At 50.1% G+C, this 23,074-nt stretch overlaps 9 protein-coding genes across 9 annotated transcripts; 2 read left to right on the top strand and 7 right to left on the bottom strand.

Annotated features, from left to right (window-relative positions):
- Window positions 1-1,793: 1,793 nt before the first annotated feature.
- Window positions 1,794-2,357, top strand: INS49_001898 (uncharacterized protein; the record flags this gene model as incomplete). Its single annotated transcript, XM_043162717.1, has 1 exon — window positions 1,794-2,357. One exon carries the CDS (start codon window positions 1,794-1,796, stop codon window positions 2,355-2,357), a length of 564 nt encoding a protein of 187 aa, XP_043031223.1.
- A 1,281-nt stretch (window positions 2,358-3,638) lies between these two features.
- INS49_001897 (uncharacterized protein) lies at window positions 3,639-6,453 on the top strand (the record flags this gene model as incomplete). The annotated part of the gene is made up of 2 exons (XM_043162716.1): window positions 3,639-5,731; window positions 5,805-6,453. The coding sequence occupies 2 exons, from the start codon at window positions 3,639-3,641 to the stop codon at window positions 6,451-6,453; spliced, it is 2,742 nt and encodes a 913-aa protein (XP_043031222.1).
- A 105-nt stretch (window positions 6,454-6,558) lies between these two features.
- INS49_001896 (uncharacterized protein) lies at window positions 6,559-7,083 on the bottom strand (the record flags this gene model as incomplete). The annotated part of the gene is made up of 1 exon (XM_043162715.1): window positions 6,559-7,083. One exon carries the CDS (start codon window positions 7,081-7,083, stop codon window positions 6,559-6,561), a length of 525 nt encoding a protein of 174 aa, XP_043031221.1.
- Window positions 7,084-8,389: 1,306 nt separating this feature from the next.
- INS49_001895 (uncharacterized protein) lies at window positions 8,390-9,010 on the bottom strand (the record flags this gene model as incomplete). The annotated part of the gene is made up of 2 exons (XM_043162714.1): window positions 8,390-8,853; window positions 8,929-9,010. The coding sequence occupies 2 exons, from the start codon at window positions 9,008-9,010 to the stop codon at window positions 8,390-8,392; spliced, it is 546 nt and encodes a 181-aa protein (XP_043031220.1).
- Window positions 9,011-9,899: 889 nt separating this feature from the next.
- On the bottom strand, window positions 9,900-10,526 carry INS49_001894 (uncharacterized protein; the record flags this gene model as incomplete). Its single annotated transcript, XM_043162713.1, has 1 exon — window positions 9,900-10,526. The coding sequence occupies one exon, from the start codon at window positions 10,524-10,526 to the stop codon at window positions 9,900-9,902; it is 627 nt and encodes a 208-aa protein (XP_043031219.1).
- Window positions 10,527-11,793: 1,267 nt separating this feature from the next.
- Window positions 11,794-12,339, bottom strand: INS49_001893 (uncharacterized protein; the record flags this gene model as incomplete). Its single annotated transcript, XM_043162712.1, has 1 exon — window positions 11,794-12,339. The coding sequence occupies one exon, from the start codon at window positions 12,337-12,339 to the stop codon at window positions 11,794-11,796; it is 546 nt and encodes a 181-aa protein (XP_043031218.1).
- Window positions 12,340-12,883: 544 nt separating this feature from the next.
- On the bottom strand, window positions 12,884-14,464 carry INS49_001892 (uncharacterized protein; the record flags this gene model as incomplete). Its single annotated transcript, XM_043162711.1, has 1 exon — window positions 12,884-14,464. The coding sequence occupies one exon, from the start codon at window positions 14,462-14,464 to the stop codon at window positions 12,884-12,886; it is 1,581 nt and encodes a 526-aa protein (XP_043031217.1).
- A 479-nt stretch (window positions 14,465-14,943) lies between these two features.
- INS49_001891 (uncharacterized protein) lies at window positions 14,944-15,947 on the bottom strand (the record flags this gene model as incomplete). The annotated part of the gene is made up of 3 exons (XM_043162710.1): window positions 14,944-15,163; window positions 15,243-15,402; window positions 15,479-15,947. The coding sequence occupies 3 exons, from the start codon at window positions 15,945-15,947 to the stop codon at window positions 14,944-14,946; spliced, it is 849 nt and encodes a 282-aa protein (XP_043031216.1).
- Window positions 15,948-16,801: 854 nt separating this feature from the next.
- On the bottom strand, window positions 16,802-19,363 carry INS49_001890 (uncharacterized protein; the record flags this gene model as incomplete). Its single annotated transcript, XM_043162709.1, has 3 exons — window positions 16,802-17,379; window positions 17,435-19,042; window positions 19,105-19,363. 3 exons carry the CDS (start codon window positions 19,361-19,363, stop codon window positions 16,802-16,804), a joined length of 2,445 nt encoding a protein of 814 aa, XP_043031215.1.
- Window positions 19,364-23,074: the final 3,711 nt, after the last annotated feature.

Here is a 23,074-nt window from a genome sequence, read left to right as displayed (position 1 = left end):
CTCTGAGCCGATAGCATTTAATGGACCCTGCCTGCAGGTGGTCTTGATAGCCAAGTGGGCACCGACAACCGGCATCTCATTCGCGATGCAGAACTTGCTCGATCCGCCTGGACAGCACCTGGACGAACCGTTCCCTGACAGCTGCAATATTCAATGACATGGCATCTTAGATCTCTCCCAAGTCCTCCGAGACTTGCTGTCCGCCTCGGCTCATCTGCCAGATGCTTCTCATCCGGGCCGCGGTCGGATCTGGGGGTGGGCCTGCCTCTCCCATCCTCTGACTCCGCCGCTCCCGCCGCGACACGGGGCCCCGGACTCCACAGCTGGGGTATTATTTCGTGCTTTTGCTCACCACCGTCTGCTCTTCACATGTGCCAGCGACAACATCCACAAATTGTCCTCACCAAATAAGTAATTGTGCAGTCACGACGGCCGGTCCAATCTCCATTATGGACATTTCTACGATCACAATTCACGCACATTGCGCTTTTAAACACATCTCTGCCACCCACAGTCTCCATGTGGTGCCGGCAACCCGACTCGACCACCTCCGTCGTAGGCCATATCCAGTATGCTCATTGCCCTCACGGCAAGCGATTACTCCTTGACGGGTGTTACATGGAAACAAGGAAGCACCTGCAGACTCGCTCATCACTTTGTGTGACATCTGGACAGAGCTCTTGAAACCTAACGCGGAGTGTATGATGCGAGCTGACGAGCATGCGGAAGCTTGTTGATATTCAGAATATCCGAACGGCCCCCAGACCCATCTTCCCAGAGACTCCAGTCAGGGCTTCTGTTACGAGAATACTCCCAGCTACTATTCCACAGATGTGTGCCAGCCACGGTCGGATCTCATGCACGTTTGCCTTTCAGCCCCCAGCGGGTTATCGTGCAGCTCGTACATCTCCCAGTAGAAAGACCAACGCGGATATTGATCTTATTCCTTGCAGGAAACCATGTCACCCTTTGATATACCAGATTACTTCCTGACTGGGCGACAGCTCAATTGCAGGACGCTGTGGAACCCAACATATTCCTTCCATCAAGCGAACTGCATTGTGTTGGATGAGCTGCCATGAGCCAGCCGTACAAAGGGTTAAAATGCCTCAGGTGCCATGGTCAGAATAATCCATCCAGCTTACTTGCCATATTTTATTCAGGCCTGACACTCCACACAGATTTGGCAGAAGCAGAGATGCATCAGAATTGTGTCATGGCAGTCGCTGCCCTGCTCGGGTCCTCCACAGGCTTGGGCGTCCTCCGGGGGAGGGATGTGGATTTCTTTGGGGCTGAGCATATCCAACCTCTCTTCTCTCCATTCTTACCTTACGCTGAGGGCCTGATGAGGCGAGACGGCGAGTGTCAGGAGGGGTCCCATCCATGTATGTGTGTCCTTCAATGGCGTTTGAGACTCTTGCCCCATTGCCCCAGGTCAGCCCAGAACGCTTACCAGTACCTGAGAGACAGGCTCCGATGTCAACTCAACAGTGTGCTGTCCGAACTCGGCATACTGCGTCGTGGACGAAACGACATTTGAGACCCAATGCTGTGATCTGGGCTCAAATTGTGGGCTCACATGCCCCCAGGACTCGTACTATTCTCTCCTCACGACCACGGTCACGGACACGGCTGCCAGCACCGTGACCACGGAAACAGCAGCTGCCTGCGTCGGTCGACTATGTACGAGCACCTGGTACGTATGCCCTCGGTCCGTCGGCGGTGGCTGCTGTCCGTTCGGTAGCGACTGCGTCAGTGGAGGGTCCTGCTTGTTTTCAGAAACAGCCCCGACCATGGCTGTGTGCACCAATGGCTTGTTCAGTTGTGGCCAAAGCACCCAGGAGAGTAGGTGCTGCCCTTCGGGCGCTGTCTGCACGTCTGCGTCCCCCTCAGGATATTACTGCGCGAGCTCTGCCAGGGCCCCGTCAGCTTTACCGACAACCGTCAGCATTATCATGTTGCCTACAGCGACGGCGGCGGAAGCGTCAAATGGGTCTGATGATGTTGCACTAAAAGTCGGCCTTGGAGTTGGAATCCCTGTTGGAATCATCGTCATTGCTGTTCTCGTCGTCGCTTGGCGTATTCGGAGAGCGAGGAAGCAGCGGGCTGTGAGTTCTGAGGACCATCAGAAGGCAGATTATGAGAAACCGGAACTAGCTGCGATCCCGGTTGTCATTCCTGCTGAGCTCGACACCGGCACCCCAGAGCTACCGGCCCAGATTCTCGAGGCAGAGTTGTCGGAAGAGGGCATCATGGCTGAGCTCCCGGTAGAACCAACTTCGCAAACGTCAGCACATGAGCCCAAAAGCCTCGGGGAGCATTTGACTGAGAGTGTCGAAGCGGAGAGGCCGAGTTGAGTCACGCTTCAGTTGGCAACATTCAATGCTCGCCCCTACCGCCTTTCACCCAGCATTTTGGACCATGATGCGACTCACACCCCAAGAGCAAATCGACGCTGGCTTGGCCGCATCGATCATTGGCCGTACCTCAATTTTCAAACCACGGTGTGGCTCAAAAGAAAGTGTGTGGGTCTCAAACAGCTGTGTCTTCGACTGTCTACATGGCTTTACTCGCCGCTAGGACTTGTGAGCTCAACTCAAATCCAACTTTGGGAGACTCGGGAGCTCACAGAAACTTGGCAAGGATTCACAATTTTATTGATCAGAGGCTATAAGGCCTGCAAGTCTATGCAGTACCACCTGTGGGTGAATACCATGCGTAGTCATGAGCCATCTGCAGCGAGGGTCTAGTAAACCCTCGCATATTCTCATAGGCGAGGGCATAAGCGCTTCTTGCTGTATGGTGGAAGCAAAACAAATAGTACACGCGGAGGTGTCATTTTCCTCTCCTTCTGCCAACCTCTACCTTCTCCCGTCTTCGCGTTGAGGGCCGTGTTTCCGTTTAGTTGCCCCAATGTGGGTTGGGGGAGGTGTTGCATCGTTCCTGCGCCATTTTCCTTACGGAGAAATATGTTGACCCTGAAATTTCTGAATGACTCAATTCGTTCCCCATCATTCATATTTTCGAGCTTTGTGTAATATCTCACAATCAGAATCCATCGACTGCTTACTTCTCCATATGTATTTGTATCCGAATCGCAGGCCGAACCAGGCCGGCCCGGGACCGTCACTCTGATCAGCCGATTGCTTCTTTCGCAGGGCCCCAACTCGAATACTACCCTCTCCCACTATCTTCTGCGCTCTAGTCTATTTCCACGACCACAACCGCAACAATGGACTTGGAAGATGGCCACCACCTTTATTAGCTAATGCCGAGTCAGTCGTTCGACCAACCTGCTGACGGTAAATTAGGATCACGACGTTGAGTCAAGGTCCGGCGGAATATTTATGGCTCAAAGGGGCAGGTGATATGACAGGGCTGTTTTTATAATGGAGACAAAGCGCCGATCAACCCCAAATGGAACCGACGCGACGTTACTGCCCGTCACTATCGCCATGTGCCACCATGGAAATTGGAGTCCCGTCGTGTATTGCCGCTCGGTGGAAATGGTGCCGATCCATGATACACCACTCACCGTCACCATTTATATCGTCTTGATATCAGTGCTGGTGTTCGATTAGTCCTCACGATGCGGACACGACCACCACGACCACTCCTGCACCAAAGGCACCACCACAATGGCGCGCTTGGGATATCTGGTTCTGGCGTCACTGGCCTCTCTCCTGAGCCTGGCCCCGTCTGTCAGCGCTCAAGGTGACAATCTGGGTCTTGGCAATGGCTACACCACCCTCAAGACCCAGAACTTCGACCTCCAGCTTGCTCGTGATGCACAAGTCCTGGCCTCTCTCAAGGCGGCCGGGGGGTCGTTCGACTTCCTCCCTTTCGACTATCTGCCCTTCCGTGCTGGCAATGGTCAGTACCACTGGGGGGATGTGACCTTCCGATACAGAACTGTCGGCAGCACGGCTTGGATCAATGGCGATTCTGCGGCCGCTCGACAGCCGGTCAAGGTCGTCTCGGGCGCTGGGAACGGCACGAACGGGAAAAGACTGGCTGCGTCAAACTTGGCGCCGACGCTGCCAACCAACACCGCAGCTCTGAACCTCACCCGGGAGTGGCTTGATGTCGACGGTGATCTCGGCCTGTCCTTTACCCTGACCAACACCGGCAGCAGTTCCATCGAAGTTGGCAGCCTTGGTTTCCCGGCCGAGTTCAACAGCATCTTCACAAACCGCTCCGCGTCAGACACCCAACGGCTCTGCTCGCTGTCTGACCCCTACGTTGGCCTGCACGGAGGGCATATCCGCGTCGCGCCCATCAACGGCAATGGAGCGGCCTTGGTTGTCACCCCGCTTGGAGACACACCCCTGGAGGCCTACCGCAACCTGGCCGAGAGAAACTATCCCGCCACAGCCTATGGCAGCCAGGTCTTCGAGGGATTCTATGAGTGGCAGACCGTGACCAAGGCCTACGCGGAGAACGAGTGGAAAGGCAGTGTGCCTTGGAACACGCCCACCTCGCGCACCATCGCGGCGGGACAGTCCTTGACATTTGGCTTGAGGTTTTCGCTTGCCAAAGGCGGTGTCAGGGAGATCGACGATGCGGTCCAGGCCACGAAAACCCCGTACGTGCGTGGCGTGCCTGGCTTCATTGTGCCCCAGGACCTGACGGCCCAACTCATTGTGAACCCAGGATCAGGTGGCAGCGTCTCTAAAACGGCCGTTGAACCAGCTGGGGCACTTACCCTGACACAGGCATCGCCGGGCGTCTACAACGTGGCCCCCTCGTCCAGCGCCTTCGGCCGTGTGAAGGTCACGATCACTTACACCAGCGGGCAGCTCCAGACCGTGCACTATTTCGTCACCAAGTCCGGGCCGGCCACTCTTTCGAGCCTGGGCAACTTCCTGACCACGGAGCAGTACTACACCGACACGAGCGACCCCTTCGGCAGAGCGCCATCTGTCATCAGCTACGACTACAGCAAGAAGGCCAAGGTCCTCCAGGACTCCCGAGTATGGATCGCAGGGCTGTCAGACGAGGCCGGCGCCGGGTCATACCTAGCCGCCGCGATGAAGCAGGCGGCCCAGCCTAACGCACAGGAGATGGCAAAGCTCGAGGCCTTTGTGGATGGCGTGCTGTTCAAGACGATCCAGCCAAACGACGGCAAGTTCACCGTCCGCAAGAGCGCCTTCTACTACGGCCTTTCTGGCTACCAGTACTCCACGGACTTCAACTGGGGCAGCTGGACGTCATGGAACAAGCAGAGCGCCTACGCCACCGACCGAGCATACAACTACGTCCACGTAGCTGCCGCGTACTGGGCCCTGTACCGCGCCGGGAGGGCGTACCCTGGGACCCTGACCAAGCACCCGTGGGACTGGTACCTCAACCAGAGCTACAGCACCGTCATGGCTGCCATGGCTCAGGACTCGAGGGGCAACTGGCTGGTAGGATACTCCCAGGTCGGGCTCATGGGAGAGACGGTGTTTGGAGAGCTCCTCCGGGACCTGAAGCGCGAGGGCTTCACTGCCAAGGCCACCGACATTGAGGGCAAGATGCGCTCGCGCGCCACACTGTGGAACTCGCAGGAGGACCCCTTTGGGTCTGAGATGGCCTGGGATTCGACCGGCCAGGAGGGTGTGTACTACTGGTCCAAGTATTTCGGGAACACGGCCACGGCGCAGAAGACGCTGGGGACTGTCCTGGGCTTCCAGCCGACGGTTGCCCACTGGGGCTGGAACGGAAACGCGAGGCGGTACTGGGACAACATGTAAGTTGGAAATTTCGACGCAGACCTCTTTTCTCGGTGGTTTGATCTCGAACCGAACTGACCTCCAAAACAGCTACGGTGGCAAGCTCCAGCGCATCGAGCGGCAGATCCACCACTACGGTTCCGGCCTGAACGCGCTCGTCGCGCTGTCGGCGTTCCGCAGCAACCCCAACGACACGTACCTCCTCCGCATCGGCTACGGCGGCATGAACGGCCCGCTGTCCAACATCAACAGCGACGGCTTCGCAGCCGCCTCGTTCCACTCCTTCCCGGACACGCTGGCCTGGGACGGGTACAGCGGCGACTACGGCCCCAACTTCCTGGGCCTGACGCTCGGCACGGGGTCGTACCTGGTCGAAGACGAGGACCTGGGTCTGGTGGCATACGGAGGCACCGTCAGCAGCGGCACGGGCGGCGCGGTCAAGGTGACGCCCAAGGACGCGGCGCGGCGTAGGGCCTTTGTCGGACCGCTTGGGATCCTGTTGGAGATCGATGCGGGCGTCATAAAGGAGTTTTCGTACACGGCGGGCGACCGGTCTGTGTCAGTGACGCTGGGCCAGCTGGACGGAACTCCGACGGCAAACTCGACCAACATCTGGGTGAGCAAGGAGTCCGGACAGGCGGGCTACACGGTCACTGGCACGGGTGTCACGGCGGCGAGGTTGGGGTGGCAGGTTCCTCTGAATTCGGCATCTGTCACGGTCAAAGTTGTACCTTCGTGATCTCTTTGTGTAGCTGAGTACGAAGGGCAAGCCAAATCCACTGCTGTTTATTTGTTCAAGTCGGTGTGATGCAACGTGATGAATCCCAAGCCCCGTGGCCCTCCCTCACTCAGCCCTCCACATCCTCGCCACGCGATCCTTGAAGTTGACCTTGGCCTTCCGCAGCGTCGCAGCGCCGCCCCTTCCACAGTGGGCGCAAATGAGGCTCTGGCACGGCTGGAGAGTGTGGATCTCCTCCACCTTCCTGGCGATCTTGTCCTTGTACTCGCCGGTGCTCTCCCTCATCGCGTCCCGGGCCCCAACCATCTCCCCCAGCCGCTTGTACATCTGGGGCAGCCGCCTCTGGATCTTGACCTGCTCCTCGATCACGGATGCCATCCTCTCCTCGGCCCGCGCCGCCGCCTTCCGGTCCATGCCGGAGGAGGCGTGCCACAGGTCCGCCCTGCAGCCTTCGAAGGCCCGCGTGAGCTGTGCGTGTTTCTTGTTCGTGTCGTCGAACTCGGCGCGTATGTCGCGGCAGCTTTGGGTGAGGTCAGCCACGGCGTGCTTGTGGGCGGTGAGCACTGTCCGAAGCAGGCTGAGCTCCTTCTCGAGGGCTTGGAGATGGTCGTCGGGATCGGGAGAAGCCATGTTTGCAGCTGCTGGGAAAGTCGTAGCCGTTTGTCACTTTGGGAAGAGACCCTGGCTTATTTCTGTTGGGATGAAGTTTATCGAAAGTTACCAGCTCCCATAATGGAGAGGAAACTAGCAAGGGGAAGAAAGGAAGGCCCGCACGTGGTTGGAGTTGAGCCAAAGCGGGCTACATGAGTGAAGGTGAAAAACAGTCACAGGCAAACGGGTGACAGCTCCGTTTGCATGTTAAGTAGGAGGGGTCACTCTGGTCGCTCATCTGATCCTTGAGAAGACAATCTTTGGGCCAAAACATTGCCAATCTAACAACGACACGTTCTTAGCATGCATTGTCTTGCTGAAGTGGAAGGTAGACTACTTTCTTCCGTCTCCACAAGACTGTCATCGTGGTCGCTACCCTCTCAAATTGTTCACAAATGACAAAGGAAACTTGCGATAAATATTTCAGCTGATTTAGATTCAGGATAATGACATCTCAAATGTAACAATCAATAGATGTTGCGAACATCTGGTCCATCGGCTGTGATCCGGGCACCTACAGGACCACTCTAGGAAATGTTGAAATACAACATCTAGACTCTGTCTGACGACTTTGGAAGCACTATTACCTTACTTGGACACTCCTCCCTTATCAATGGAAAGCTCTAACCAATGCTTGGTGGCGCACTGGTAATTTAACTGAAGTTTGGAGCCAATATCATGACACACTTAAAAGGCCCTTGATATATTCTGACTTGTTTGTCAGCACTATGCTTGTTGATTGGACTACGGATCCTTCTCTGAGCAGTTGTGCTGTGATGGTAGAATGCAAGAGTTGTCCGGAGCAGTCACTGAGCGACCTTTGAGCCAGAATGCCCTGGTGGGACATGCCCTGGTGGGACATGCCCTGGTGGGACATGCCCTGGCCGGAATACCAATCTTCCCAGTTTTCGAGTAACGTGAGAGACCTCAACACTACTGAAACTAACTCATGAGCCTTGGGACTCCGGCGAAACACACCAAGGGAGCTAAAATAGTGCTGTGTTTGTGTGGACAGATGATGAGTCCGCTGGTGAACTGGAAAGCTTTCGGGCAGACACTGTCAGAGCAGAGATGAATAGTAAGCATCATAGGGACTGTGGACTCTTCAATTATTGTAGCCGGGTATCCCCTGGCTAACTATTAGTCAATCCCTTGCGCCATGTCTCAGCGCGAAGGCCTTTTCTATCGGAAAATTGGGCGCTTTGTATGTATGTACACGCCTCTAGTTGCGGCCACTAGAGACTCTTCTGCCATGCTCCATCTCCTGTATGCCATGGCATCTTCCTCAAGCAGCGTTCAGCGCGTCACCGAGGCTGCTCACCGGACGGAGCTGCGAGTCGATCACACGGAGGCGGACCTCCGTTCGGACGATGTCAAACTCAATGACGGACAACTTCTTATGGGTTGCCTTGATAGCGTCCATCATAGCAATTGCCTTCTGGTTGAGGTCCCGGAAACGCACGGCCAGCTCGATTCGCAGGGTCTTGATGGTCAGTTGATATCCGATCGCGATGCTGATGTGACGACGCGCCCAGGCGTCTTCCATGAGCTTGATGTGGTCGGCGAGGTTTCGCTGGAGCTTGTTGAGGCGGATCCTCAGTTCCTCTTGCTCGCCCATAAAATTCTTGAGATCGAGCTCCGTGGTCTCGTGGTTGAGTCGCAAGGTGGCAAGGAGGCTCTGCTGCTGGGTCTGCTCTGCAATGAGGGCTTGACGGTTGACGCGCACAAGGCCTCCCATATTGATCCCCACTATTTCCAGACTTGTTAGATACTAGAACTCATTGGAGATGATTGAGAATACCACTGAATACAGGAACTGCTTACTATCAACCTGGTCAAGGAATGGACGAGGGTTGCCAGATCGATAGCCCAAGTCGAACGCGGTGATAGAAGAACGAGGAGGCATCTTGATTGTATTTCTTTTATGACTTCTTGAAAGAGATCGGGCGCAGAGAAAGGCGAGTAGAGTGAGTGGACGCGGTCTGTTAAAACATCAATCAGTACTAGACGCGTTTGAAGGGGTATCGAGCTACAAACATACCAGGTCGGGATGCTCAGGTCTTTCCCTGCAAGCTGTATCTGAAGCACGATGTATTGGAGGAGAGCTGATTGAGAGAATGCTTTATTTTCTGGATGTGGGCGCTTGCTGAGTCCCTCAAGTCTGTCGAAGAAAAAGGCGACGTGTAGGAGGTGTAGCTTCAGGGTCAGTTGTTGCGACCTGGACAGACGTCTAATCTTTTTCGATAACGAGCAGTCTGTACGAAAGCTCACCGCGGGGTAGAACCTGCTTTGAAGACCTTGTGTATGAAAGAAAGACTGCCAATTCTCAACTGGCAGGCTAATTCAGCTGCAGAACCAAGTGGAACGAATCTGGGAGCGACCAGGCCAGAAGGACTGTATTCTTGGTCACAGAGGCCTCATATGGAGGACCATATCCTCTCGAATGAATAGCCACGAAGAAGTTGCGCAGCCTCCAGATCAAGATCGGTCCCGTCAGTGTCTCCTGTCCGACTTGCAGCTGCTTCTGTGAGCACAGAAAATGTTGCTGCTCCTGTGAGACAAGCTATCTCCAGAGCCAAACATTTTGGGGTTACCATCGTATAAGGCGTTGATGCAGATCCTGGCTGGCCATGTCGTGGTATCTCCATTCCACTGGGTAGGCACAGGAAAATCCTTGAATGGCTCTCTGATGCAAGCCGTTAGCATGAACCCGTGTCGAAGGTGAACCGGGCCATTAAGCTCTCATGAAGTTGACCGCACATTTCGCTTCATCCGGTCCAGCTCGAGGTCTCCCCTCAAGCTCTCCTCAAGGTATCCGCAGCTCCGTGCAAGAGCATGTTCAGATCTTGCTGCTGGCGTTTTAGTGATACCAGTTTTCCATTATGAAGCTTGTCGTTCAAGAGAATCAGCTCGAGTATGGCTTGGGTGTATTGTCTGATGTAGGTTTTCATCCTCCCAAGACTGTCCACGAGGTGCACCCTGTACATCAACTCATCAAATGCCGACAGCCGACAGCACCTACGGACCGCCTTGGCCTGCAAGTCTACTTGGATGGCGTAGTCCAAGTCACCAGCAAGGCAAGCGTCCTCGAGTGCGTCGGCACATTCACGACTTTGGAGCAAAGTCATGAGACTATCACGATGATCTGTGATGTCCTTGCAAACCAGGCGAATGTGGGATTCAAGGTTGCGTTCTGTGTCCATTTTGGCCTTGATGTCGCTCAAACGAAGGCTGATTTCCGTGAGCTGGGGTGAGAACTCTGCGGCCTTAGCTGAGAATTCAGCATCTCTGCCTGCCGTATTGTTGCCCATTACAAAAGCCCACGTCTCGTTGAGAACGTTGTCCACCATAGGAATCAACGACGAGACCAAGGCATCGAAGTGATGGTCATGATCCGGGTCTCCGTGGATTGATGAAGACATTTTTGTCTTTGCCGGAATACTCGTTTGCCAAATGCTTGAAGCACAAATTAGTATACCTATTCTGGTACCAAGAAGAATAGCTGATGTCTTACCTGTCCTCGTAATAGTCTGTCCAGCTAGGCGGGTTGGCTTGTGCACAGGTGTTGTGATTTTGGGGGGCTAGGATATGGACCTCAAATTGTCAAGCTGGAGTCCGAGACAAGGTTCTGCTGTGTGCCCAGTTGAAAAATGGACAACGTGAGCTTCTGGTGGGAGAGCCCAACAGATTAAAACCCCAAAGGATTGCCGCCCTACCATAGCTAGGCTTACATCTAGCTCTGGGAAGGCACATGTGCCCGAAGCTCTCCATACCGGAAAGCTCCCTGCGATAATAACTTGAAACAGGCCCTTAGAATCTCTCTTTCGAGACGCTGAATCAATATGCGAATATCAGCAATGGTTCAGTGTCTCTCTAGCCCAGACGACAAAGGAACTCACCAGAAAGTGTGATGTGCAACTGCAAAGTCTCAGTTAACTGAAAAGCTGTGGCATAGCCTGAGAGCCTCAAGTCCACATTTCATACACATGCAGACTAGGTCTTTGTCTCAGTGTGTATCAAGGGGAGAGGCCCCATTGAGGGCGGGTGTTTGGATGTCTTGGATTCAGACGCCCAACGGCCGGGAATTCTGCGGGAAGACAACTAGCGGCCCCTCCTGCTCTGGGAAGGACGACCAAGCCTTGTTACAAAGCTGCTCCCGGGGGCACCAGAGATAGTGAATGACTGCAGCATGGAACAGAGTCTGGGTTCAGGAGGAAACACTGTTTTAGGTTGCTTTCGGCCAATGGATGTTGACAGGGGCTCCCGGAATTAGCCTTGGCAAGGCCGCAAGGCACTGTTCCGAGTTCTCCATAGTTTGGCAACTGTGCAGAGACTGGTTTCTGATTTTTCTCTCCTGGAGTTGAAGATGCCTAAGTATATAGATTTTAGTGCCAATTTTGAGAGAAGACAATATGTTGGAAGGTGATTTGTGTGTTCTGATTCATGGGTGTCTTTCTGATAAAATCTTTCAGAATCTGGCCTAGCAAACAACATAGACCACATTCTCTGGGGACCTTCTGAGATTATTTGTTGTCTGCTTACCGTGGCCAGGCTCCCTAAAAGAATATTCGCTCCGTCTCACAGCTCTGAGTACAATGCTGATCAATCACTCGCTGCGTTCCAGTGCCTGCCTGGTCGATGTCCTGCTCCAGTTGTAGCCATTGTGTCGAGTATCCTCTGATCAGCCCATCAGTGAATGCCTGTCGAATCTCCCTCAGAAGCACTCAGGCTGTGATCTTTGCGGCCGGATTTGATCTCGTCGGCCATGACATTCCACGCAAGCTTGAGAAGGTCCTTCCGCCTGTCGTCCTTGACCTTCATCTCCAAGATTTCCTCGGCCCTGTCGCACTCTTCTTTAATCAGCTGTTTCTTCTGCTTCTCCAGGGAGTCGATCGCATTGAAAATCCCGTCCCATTTTAGTATGTCTTCTCCAAGTTTGCGGCAGTCCGATTGTAGGGTGTGGACGAGATAGAAGAAGGCTATCACCAGTTCCTTAGTCTTGCCCTCTGGTTCACACTTGGAAGTCGCTGCCTCGACCAGTTCCTTTTGTCTGGAAATCTCCTCCTTTCGAGGTTGGATGAGAGCATCTCGAGCTCCCAGATGGGCCAGGTTTTCTACCACGTTGCTGTTCTGGTCCATTTGCTGCCTGATCCTGTCGTCTTGTTCTTGCAGCGGCTGGAGAACTTTGTTGAGGTCGATGGCACCCTTCTCCACAATTTCACGAAGGTTGTTCATGTTGTTGATGAATGCAGTGGTCTGTTCAGTTTCGATGAGTGCAAGATGTTGATAAGTGCAAGATGTTGGTGAGTGCAAGACGTTGGTGATTCTGTGGTGTTGCTGTGGAAAAGAATTGGAAGAAAGGACAGATCCGCCAGCCTCCGGGCCACGCCAGATATGTTTGTGTTGGGCAGAGTCAATGGAAGGAGTGGTCTTCAGCGGATCGTGCCTGATGAGAAAACCACATTGGCTCTCCAACAGCATCTCCCAGTCGGCTCCTGCCAGGTATATGACAGAAATATTGGATGACGAATGGAAGGTCATCCCTCGGAGATCGCAAGGATAGTCGAGAAAGGTGCATGAAGCTCTTGACAATCCATAAGAATGTCGCAGGCGAGACCCAGATTAAGTAGTTCCGGATTCTGTTGATTATTTGGGTGCATGCGTCTCTTCGATGCTCAGCCCCTGCTCTTTAGATACAATGGAGAATGCTGGACGAAAGCATGGGTCCATAAAAACATAATGCGGCTTTCTGAACCGACCCAGGCTCACTCTCTGCCATCTATGCCTGGAACACCAGCACAATACCATCATCACCCGCCGTGACGACCCTCTTGCCATCAAGCCCCTGCACAAAACCCAACACGCCGCCACCCTCACCGTCTCCCCGGTGACCCTTCCACTCCTTTTCCAGACCTGCGACCGTTGCATTGGGAGCGTGTTGAGTCGGGTTCGCACCCTGGAGATTCCATCTCCTCACCACGCCGTCCATACCGCAACTCGTCAGCAACCACTGCTGTTGTGCTGCTGCCGGCCCTGTCGTGTGTGCCTGCTTCACCCATTCGACCTTGACGACACTGAATTCGTCGTGCGCACCCTGGATGTGTCGCCGCACAGAGAATGTCCGGCTTGGGTCGTACACTGTGATACTGCCATCCACGGAGCCAGCAGCCAGTAGCGGCACCGTTGCGGAAGCCGGAGCGAACGCCAGAGTTTCGATACCGTCAGCCTGCACTTGTAACGCTGCCAGGATCTGACCTGCCTGCGCCTCGGCACCAGCACCCCGGGTTGCTCCTGCCTTGGCGCCCTTGGCCTTTGCTGATTTCGAGCCTGCCTGTGCTGTGGCACCAGCCGTCTGGTCCGTGAGCCTTGGCAGGCCGACGATCCTGATGGCTCCTCCAGCTCCGCCGACGGCCAGGTACCCTCCTCTCGGCTCAATGGCGACAGAGAAGAGACCGCCTTCCACGGCGAACCTCTGGTCCGTAGGCGTGAGCGACACCACGGTCTGACCGTTGTCACTCACGTGGCCCTTGGCAGCCGCGAGTCCCCACACGTCCCACACATACAGACTGCTCTCTTCGTCCACGGTGGCAAGCAAGCTTCCGTCGGGTGTCCACGCGCCGGCCGTGCAGCTCGAGGTGTGCAGGAAAAAGGTCTGGACGATCTGGAGGGGAGTTGTGGCATCCGAGGGGTCGATCGTGTACACCCAGACGGAACCATCTGAGGCGCCGAGGGCGATGGAGTTGGGGTAGTCGGTGCTGGGGCACGGCGCCAACCAGTTTATCTCGGGGACTTCCTGGCTTTCGCCGACGAATGTGAAGCTTGGTTTTGACGCGTCGACCTTGTACGCCTTCAGCCGCCCATCCATTCCGCCCGAAACCAGGAACTCTCCGTTTGGTAATGTGAAGGCCAACGAGTTGATCGAGTCTGTGTGTCCATCGATCGCAAAGACGGGCTGGATCTGGACGTTCTCCTTCTGGCTGGCCATCTCCCTCGCGGCGGCCTGCGGGTCGGCGGCGAAACTTGGTGGCAGCACTGGTCCGTCGTTCTGCGCAATCTCGGGGACCACAAACACGTATCCCTTGCCCGGGGCGTCGTCGGAATCTCCCTCGCTGCCGCCGGTAGCTACGATGTTCGGGTTCGTGGGGTGTTGGGCGATGGCAAAGACGGAGTCCTTGTGGGAGTCGAAGTATGCGACCGAGTCGTTCACGAGTTGGAGCTCTTCCCCCTCGTCATCGTCGGGCTCGGACATGTCAATGTCCCCATCCGCGTTCTCTGTTGGGATCTCCTCGGCGACTTCCTCCATGTCGACGACATCGGGCTCCTCATCAGAGGCGGGGTCGTTGTGGGGCTTCGAAGACATTGTGACGGCGTTTCTGGCTGGGAATCTTTAAATTTTGGCTCTTAAAAAAGTAGATCATGAAGGTCAAATTGACCAAGTCGCAGAGAAGTCGGCCTCAAAATTTATGGCGACAGGCCAGAAGGATTAGACGGGATTGTCGCCTTGGATGGTAGTTTGATTTCTAAATTTTTGCTTGATAAGCAACCGGAATGGCGGGGCAAGGAAGATATTCTAGATCTTGGATCGACCTGCCCCCCTGCTATCGAGCTATCGGTAAGCCCTGTAAGCTTGTGATGATGGCAACTCCAGGGGTCCGGTCCGCTTGCAGGGCTGAGCTCCAGGGGCGTGCAGCTTCCCACCGGGGTCGTCCCACCTGGACAGGAATTATTTTCAGCACTCAACTCATCCATTTCTTGAAGTTGGACTCTTACAGCTGCTTCGCAGATATGATTCCAAATGGATTCGGCTCATGAAAAAAATAGAAATAATTGTCGAGTTGCTCATAGCTGCAGCGGCTCCCGCTTCAGGTACTCCTCAAATTCAGCCGGCGCCCCCTTCGCAGCTTGTGCCGCCTCCTTGACCAGCTGCTCAGATTCCGGCCCATAGTACCCAAACTCCTCAAAGTACGACAGCATGCTAAGCAAAGTTGGCCGGCTGGGCTCAGGCAGGAATCCGGCAAAGACATCTTTTGGGACCTGAGCGTACGTGATCTTCTTGCCGCTCGAGCGGGCCATGATCTCTGCCATCTCCGTCATGGTGGTAGCAGCGCGTGGCACAGGCGAGCGCCTTGCCTGCGTACTTGTCCGGCTCGGCGAGGATGGCTCCTACAAATTTGCCTGTGTCGCCAGCAATGTCGATCAGAGGATACTTGGTCTCTGGCGAGACGAATCCCCAGAAGGTGGGATTGCCGTCGGGCCCAGGCCGAGGGGCCATGTTTGTGTGGAAATTCTGCATGAAGGCTGTCCACAAGTCATCAGCACCACCGTACTTGTTCTCTAGGCATCACGAGGAAAATTGAGGGTGAGATCGACTCACACCCAGGCAGGAAGAACGCCGACTTGATCGGGAGACCGGATATATAGTCTCTGACCTCGTCCTTGACGTCGAACGAGTCTACGGCATACTTACCGCCCGAGATCTTCTTGGGGCTCGGCACAGAGCTGTACACAAGTAACTGTGCACCCGCTGCCACCGCCTCCTCCGCGATGGCCTTGCCCTGTGCGAGCTCCTCCTCCATACCTCCGGGCTTGTACAGCGACACCGTCATGGCGAAGACGGTGTGCGCGCCGTGCAAGGCAGCCTTGACAGATGACCGTTCCTCAGTGTTGCATCTGACCACCTCGACACCTCTCTTTGAAAGTGCCTGGGCATCAGGTTTGAGGGGGTCGCGGGTCAGCCCGCGGACTTTGTACGTCTTCGATAGCTCGGCGTCTTCGAGGACCTTGGTGATGACAGAGCTGCCTTGCTGGCCTGTAGCTCCAAAGACCACGAGCAGGTTCGTCATTGTGAGGCGAGGCTGTGTAAGGGCGAGTGAAAGTCAATCTGATCGTTTTACCCTTGGTAAACATGATATTACAGTACTATGGGATGGCGCGCGGAACTTATATGGGAGCAAGAGGAGGCCCCTATAGGTCCTTGTAGCTCAGCCATCCCTGTCAGGGACTCGCGCCACGAATCTGCGGCGTCCGGAATCAGAGGACCATCGCATCATTGATCTCAGATACCGTACTGGAACGTACAAGCATGTGCTCAGATTGGAACCCATAGTTGCTGTAAACTCAACCCCACTTGGATCTCCAACTCCAACTGCCATGTTCGGTATGACTTGGACCAAGTTACACTACCGAGCCGGCATCGTTTCTCAGGTGTCGTGGAGATGTGTCTTGCCGTCGCTGAGGTCTTCAAATATGCCTTCTCTCCTAAAGAGACCGCACCCACGTTAAGGTTGGCATGAGAAGTACTCGGACTGTTTTCGTAGATTCGGACCCAGGAAGGATATACCTACCGCACACCCCGCTTCATCCGTAGCTTAAATTCAGCAACTTTACCTTGGAACTGATCGAACCAGTTGACTTTCTGATGGAATCATATTGAGGATGGAAGTTCCTGAAAGTACAGTCAACAATGTCTTCATCCACCCCCTTCAACATACTAGGGACCGCCCGTCCATTTCCGATATCCCGCGTGCTCGGACAAGTAAGTATACAAACAATCCAACATCTCAGAATGGATGAAACTCCTAGTAAATGCATGCAGTTGGCAGGCCAGTCTCCTTCCGGTATTCTCGTAGGCCGCCTTCAAACCCCGAGACACAACGCCCGTCTATTCCCTTCCTCAGCGCAGGCAGGATTGACATCATCAAGAACCGAACAGGTCCGATTCTGCTTCGTTGTACAACTTGTACTTCCCGTCGAACTGGTAAGATCCCTCCTCCAGACCCGCCAGAGCCTGGTTCCTCTTGCCGAACAGCCATGATTTGTCCTTCTCGCCGCCCTTCTTCGGGAAGACCCAGCTCCTCAGGCCTGCCCTGGGGAGCTCAGAGAACTTGCGCCGGCGCTCCTCCTTCTTTGGGTCGTCTCCGGCGGCAGAGAGCCACACTATGCCGCCCAGCCTCGCGGTGACGACACCACTGAGCAGCCCGATAAACAGCCACGGGTACTGCAGGGCCTCGACCTCGAAGGCACTGATGGTCTCGTGGGCAACCTTCACGTAGCTCGCGTCCCCGAGGACGAAGCCCAGCCGGAAGAGGTTCGAGGTGGACACGGCGTTTGTGGATGGTTGTGCGGTGTCCATGCCGTCCTTGAGGCGAAGGATGACGAGTGATGCCTCATCTGCCGTGGAGTAGAACCCTCCGCAAGCGGAGTGGTGCGCCATGGGTGTCACTGGGCGCGATGTGCTGGGCACTGTCGGGTCGTAGAAGAGCTCAATTTGTCGCTCTGGACGAGAACATGTCAGTTTCTGGGGTTGGTAGTTGAAGGTGGACGGACTTACTCTGCAGGCCATCGGCCCATTCAAGCCAGTTTTCCTCGCCAGTCGCCTCATATAGGTCAAGTAAGGCCTCGATCAGGAAAGCGTAGTCCTCCGCATATCCTTGAGCTGAACTTCGCTTATCAAAATAAGACCGGTACAGCAGCTTTGCCTGCGCGTCCCACGATTTTGTCTCGATGAACTTTGCCGCCGACCTGGCTGCGTTCAAGTACTTGGTGGCTTTCTCAGGGTCAACGGACTTGATGGCCGAGCTCGTCCTTGCCAACGCCGAGATGACCATGGCATTTGTACTCGTGACTGCCTTCGTGTCGGTCTCCGGCCTTGCTCGGTCTGCCTCACGACGGGTCCTCAACCGCGACCGCGCAGTCTCGATCCACTCCTTAGCCTCTGAAGATGAGGTGCCGAATTGTTTCCAGAGCTCTTCGGCACCTTTCACCGTGTGCAACACATTTTGATTAAGGAACTCGTCATTTGGGTCTTGCTCCCGCTCCACATTGCCGTGCCCTAGCACATTCCAGTGTGCCGCGGCCAGGGCACCCACGGTGGGAGAGTCCTTGAACACCTCGTCGAATTCCCTCCGGGTCCATAGGTAGTAAGCGCCCTCGCGCATCTGGGTGTCGCCTTTCCTGTAGTACGAATCTGCTGCCTCACTGCTGGCAAATCCACCATCGGGCCGCAAGATGGGCGTCGAGGTCAGGTACTCTGCAAGCTCAAAAACCACATTGGCGAATTCGTCCTCTTTCTTGAGTCCCTTGGCCGTTGATAGCCAAGCATCCAGATACAAGCCCAGCAGCAGCGCGTTGTCAGAGACCATCTTCTCAAAATGCGGCATCGACCAGTCCGCCGTTACAGCATACCGATGGAATCCTCCACCAACGTGATCGCGCAAACCACCGTCCCGGAGCTTCCGCAGGGTGTGCAGCGCTATGTGCTTCGCCTGCGCGACCTCTTTGTCCCCGACGACATCTGCCACCACACTTGGGAAGTTGGATAGTTTTAACAAAAATGAGAGCTTAGCCGGGGTGGGGAACTTGGGCGCGATTCCAAAGCCGCCGTTCACCGGGTCGAAAGTGCCAGCGATGTGCATGTATGCCTCCTCCAGCTGGTCCAAGTCCAGATCTGAGTCCCCTGCCATCGGCGTGCCGGAGGTATCGGTCGGAACGGCGGCACTCGAGGCCCCCACCGTTCCGGACGTCGCTATTCCGCGCGTTCCGAGAGTTCCCTCGGCAGCGAACTCACGCAACTTGGACACTATCTCCTTGGCCTCCTGCCGACACCGGGCCTCGTGTTGCGGCCAGACCTCTTTCATCTTCTGCAGGATCACCAGGAAGTCGATGCGCTCGTCCTCGGCCACCTCCTCACCATCGGGGCCGATGAGCTCGGTGCCGGGGGAGGGCCAGTATGTGCCGCCAAAGACAGGCTCCAGCTCGGGAGTCAGGAAGACGTTCAGGGGCCATCCGCCGGCGCCGTTGATTGCCTGTATGTAGTTCATGTAGATGTTGTCGATGTCCGGGCGCTCCTCGCGGTCAACAATAATGGGCACGAAGGAGTTGTTGAGCAGCTTGGCGATCTCGGGGTGAGAGAAAGACTCCCGGGTGGTCAGGCGGCAATCTGGGTGGGCCCTTGAGGTCAGTCACGTTGTCCAAGCCGCATGTTTCTGGGGCGGGACTTACAATGGCATGACTTGAAGCCGATGTTCATGAAGATGAGTTTATTTTCCTTCTTGGCCCGCTGTACGGCCTCGTCGTCCAGCAGCTGCCACGCGACGGGCGTGGAGGCATGTGATTGCACATAGGGGCTGGTGCTGTCGCCGGCGCGGTTCTGGAGGGCAGGAAGGTCGGACACGGAAGCCTTGGAGAACTGTGCCGACAGCTCAGCGTCCCTAGCCGTAACCGAGTGCTGCTGCTTCAGCTGCGGCTTCTGCGGCTTCATGGTGTCGTCTTATCGCGAGTGCTCTCGGGTTCGAAATAGGTTGCTGGGCGCTGGGCGGGATCGGGCGCTGTAAACGGTCGTGCGCAGGTGGGAGAGAGGGGTAGGTGAGGCCGTGATCGAGCGAACCTCTTCACGGAAGAACAGTACGGGACAACGTCGTGGCGACCAAAGGATGATCGCAGGAGAGAGGGTTCCTTCAGTGGGAGATAGAGGACTAGCAAGTTTCAAAAAGGTCACGATGCCTGCAAAATGTTGTAGTCATGGTCAAGGAGGACCAGTTCAGGCGCCCGCCCCGCCCCCACCACACCTGCGCCTGCAACCTCTCCAGGCCGCCAAGGCGCGGGCCCAACGTCATGGCTTGCCCTCCTCGTAGTGGGCCTTGGGCGCCATCTACATGCTACTGCAGCCACACAAGCCTCTTGTCTCTAAAGGACCTGCAAGGTGGTAATTCTACTAGGTCTTCATGCTTCCATAATAACTTGGTCCACAAAGCACTCCGACTTCACACGTTGCTACGAGAATTGCTCTGTTCAATTTTCTGCACCATTAAGTATCGGGACGCTGAATTCCGCCCCCCCTGGTAAAGAAGATATAATGATTTTTCTAGGAACGGCATAGTGGTTTTATAGCTAAGCCTTTATAGCGCCTTGGCATTAATTAATATATTATAAAACTTTTCCTTGCTTTATAAAGTTTTTATTATTATTATAAGCATATATTATAGTAATAGCTAGTAATGCATATATAATAATGTTATAACGCTTAGCTCCTTACCAACCTCTTTTTATTAAGATATATATAACTATTTTGCATTATATTAATAATAAATAAGTTATATATATTATTATAATTATAATTATACTTTTTTAATTAATATTATTCTTATAATATAATTCTTATTATAAAGTATTACATTATAATATTTTATTATATAATATAAATTATAATATAAATATATAAAGTTATATTGCTTAAGTAATATAGCTAATAGCTTGCATTAGTTAATTATAATATTTAGCTTATTAACCATTATTTATATTAATACTTACTTAATATAATTACTACTTAATAAGATTTTAAATTTTAATATATATATTATAAATGTTAAATAGTAATTATAATATACTTATTTATTTATTTTATCCTCTTTTTATAATATATATATACTTATATATATATATAAAGCATTATTAATAAACTATAAATTCTTTATTTAAGTTATTATAGCTTTTTTTACCCCTTTTTTAACTTAAATGCTAAGGTAATTGCTTTTTCTTTATATAAATAACTTTCTTTATATATTATAAAAAGCTGTTATTTTAATTAAGTATATAATTTTTAAGCTAAATATATATTAAGTAAACATAGCTTATATAGTTATAAAGGCATTAATTATTGCTAAGTTTGCTTAAAAAGCTATATAATAATATTATTTAGCTTTAATTATTAACTTCTTAAGTAATTAATACTTAATAAATTATAAAGTTATATAGTTAGTAAGATTATTTTTCTTTTTTTTCCCTTTATTATTATCTTAATTAAGTATTAATATAACTTATAGCTTAATTTACTAGTTATTTATTAGCTTATAATAAATCCTTAATAAAATATATATTTTTAAGGGTAGTAATTAAGTAATAACGCTTTTTATTAAAATAATAATTTTATTACTTTGCTTATATAAATAGTTAATTGTTATTTTTAACTTATAAATTATAGGAAATGCATAATAAGATATAATAATTAAGTTAAATATTATATTAATTAATATTAAGTAAATAATTTAAAGATTATATCTTTACTTAGCAATACTTATATAAACTATATATATAATAATAATTCTTATAAGTATAATATGCTAAGTTTTATATAAAGTACATTATAATAATTATAATTTTAAGTTATTAGCTTATAGCAAGGCTTTTTTACCTTTATTTCTTTTATTAATAGCGCGCTGCTTATATAAAGTTATTTTAATAATATAATTTAACTTTAACTTAATGCAAAACTCTTTATAAATATAGTTAAGTTAAATGTTAACTACTTTATATTAAATAAAGTAAGGGCTAAAAATATAAGCTTTAAGGAAATGAATTAAAACTTTAAGTTAAATTATAACCTTAAGTTAAATTATAACTTTAAGCTAAATTAAAACCTTAAAATCTTAATATATAAAGAGATTTACTAATAAACTTAAAATTAATTATATAATTTATATTTAAGTTTAAGCTTTATGCCTTAAGGGTTTAGCTTTATAAATATAAAGAAGGATATTAAGCGGGTTGCGTTTTTTAAATAAGGTAATAATGCTTTTTTAATAAGGTGCTTTAATATTAACATAAATAAATATTGCTTTATTTATAATATAAAGAAGGAGGCTTAGCTTAATAGCCTTAGCGTTAAGGTCTTATCTTTATTACCTTATATTAAGGTTTATTATTTGCCGTAATATTAAAGTTTAGTAAATTTATAAAAAAAAGGGCCCTTAACTAAGGAATTGCTGCTAACTTTAAAGAAGTTAAAGTAAGGTATATATTCTTAATACTTTAATAATAATAATAAAGATAATAAGGATTTATAAGTACTTAATTTATTTAGCTAATATTATTAAGATTATATAACTAAGTAATTAATATTTTAATGGCAGTATTATTAAAAATTATATTAATAAATAAGGCCATTGCTTTAAGCTAATATAGCTAAGTTAATATTTTTATAGCAGCCTTTTTATAAGGCTAGCTTAATAAAAGTTATTTTAATATTATTAAAAAGTTATACTAGCTTATTAATGCTTTATAATAATTTATAATAAAATAACTTTTAAAACTTTAAAATATAAAAACATAATATATTATATGCTTTTATAATAACTATAAAAGTTGCAATATTATAATTATATATTTAATAGTTTTAGCAAAGGGTAATAATTAAAGAAGAGGAGTTTAAGAGTTAAGACGTTTAGCGTTTTTATATTATATAAACTTTTACATTACCTATCTTAAGGGGTTTTGTTTTAAGGGTTGTTAAGTAGCAATTATTGCATTATCTTGCTTATAAGGCATGTAAAAATTTAATTATATTATAATTAATTAATTTTATATATAAATAATATATTATAAACTTAGTTATATTAATTAATGTAATGCTATATTTAATTAATAAGCTAAATATATATTTTAAAGTATTTAGTTTACTAAGTAAATACCTTTATTATATTTTAAGTATAATTAATTAAGTAAAAATTTTATTATAACCTATCCTTTTCCACATTATACCTTAATAGCCATATTATAATAAATAATATTATTAATAATATTATTATTATTTTATTAATTATTTTGCTTTATTATCATTATAAAAAAGTATAATTCTTTACTTAAGTTTAAAAACTTGCTTATTTATAAATTATGCTCCTTATTAAAGCGATTTTAAATAAATCATTTTATAAGCTAATTCTTATTATATAAAGCAGTTAAATATAATAGCAATAAAGTTAATAAGGCAACTTAATAACTTATAAATAAATATAATTATAATTAATTAACATAATATCTTATAATTAATATTATATATTACTTATAAGATAACTTTAATTTTTTTACTTATAATAAAAATAATAAGCTTAGCTTTATATTATGCTATAATAATATTAATAATAATTACTACCTTATTTTAATAAAATATATAAGATTATTAGCAAGAGCTTAAATA

Source organism: Diaporthe citri (assembly GCF_014595645.1).
Source record: "Diaporthe citri strain NFHF-8-4 chromosome Unknown scaffold_1, whole genome shotgun sequence".
Classification (NCBI taxonomy): domain Eukaryota; kingdom Fungi; phylum Ascomycota; class Sordariomycetes; order Diaporthales; family Diaporthaceae; genus Diaporthe; species Diaporthe citri.
The sequence above is the reverse complement of the archived record's forward strand: the minus strand, read 5'-3'. Positions and strand labels throughout refer to the sequence as shown.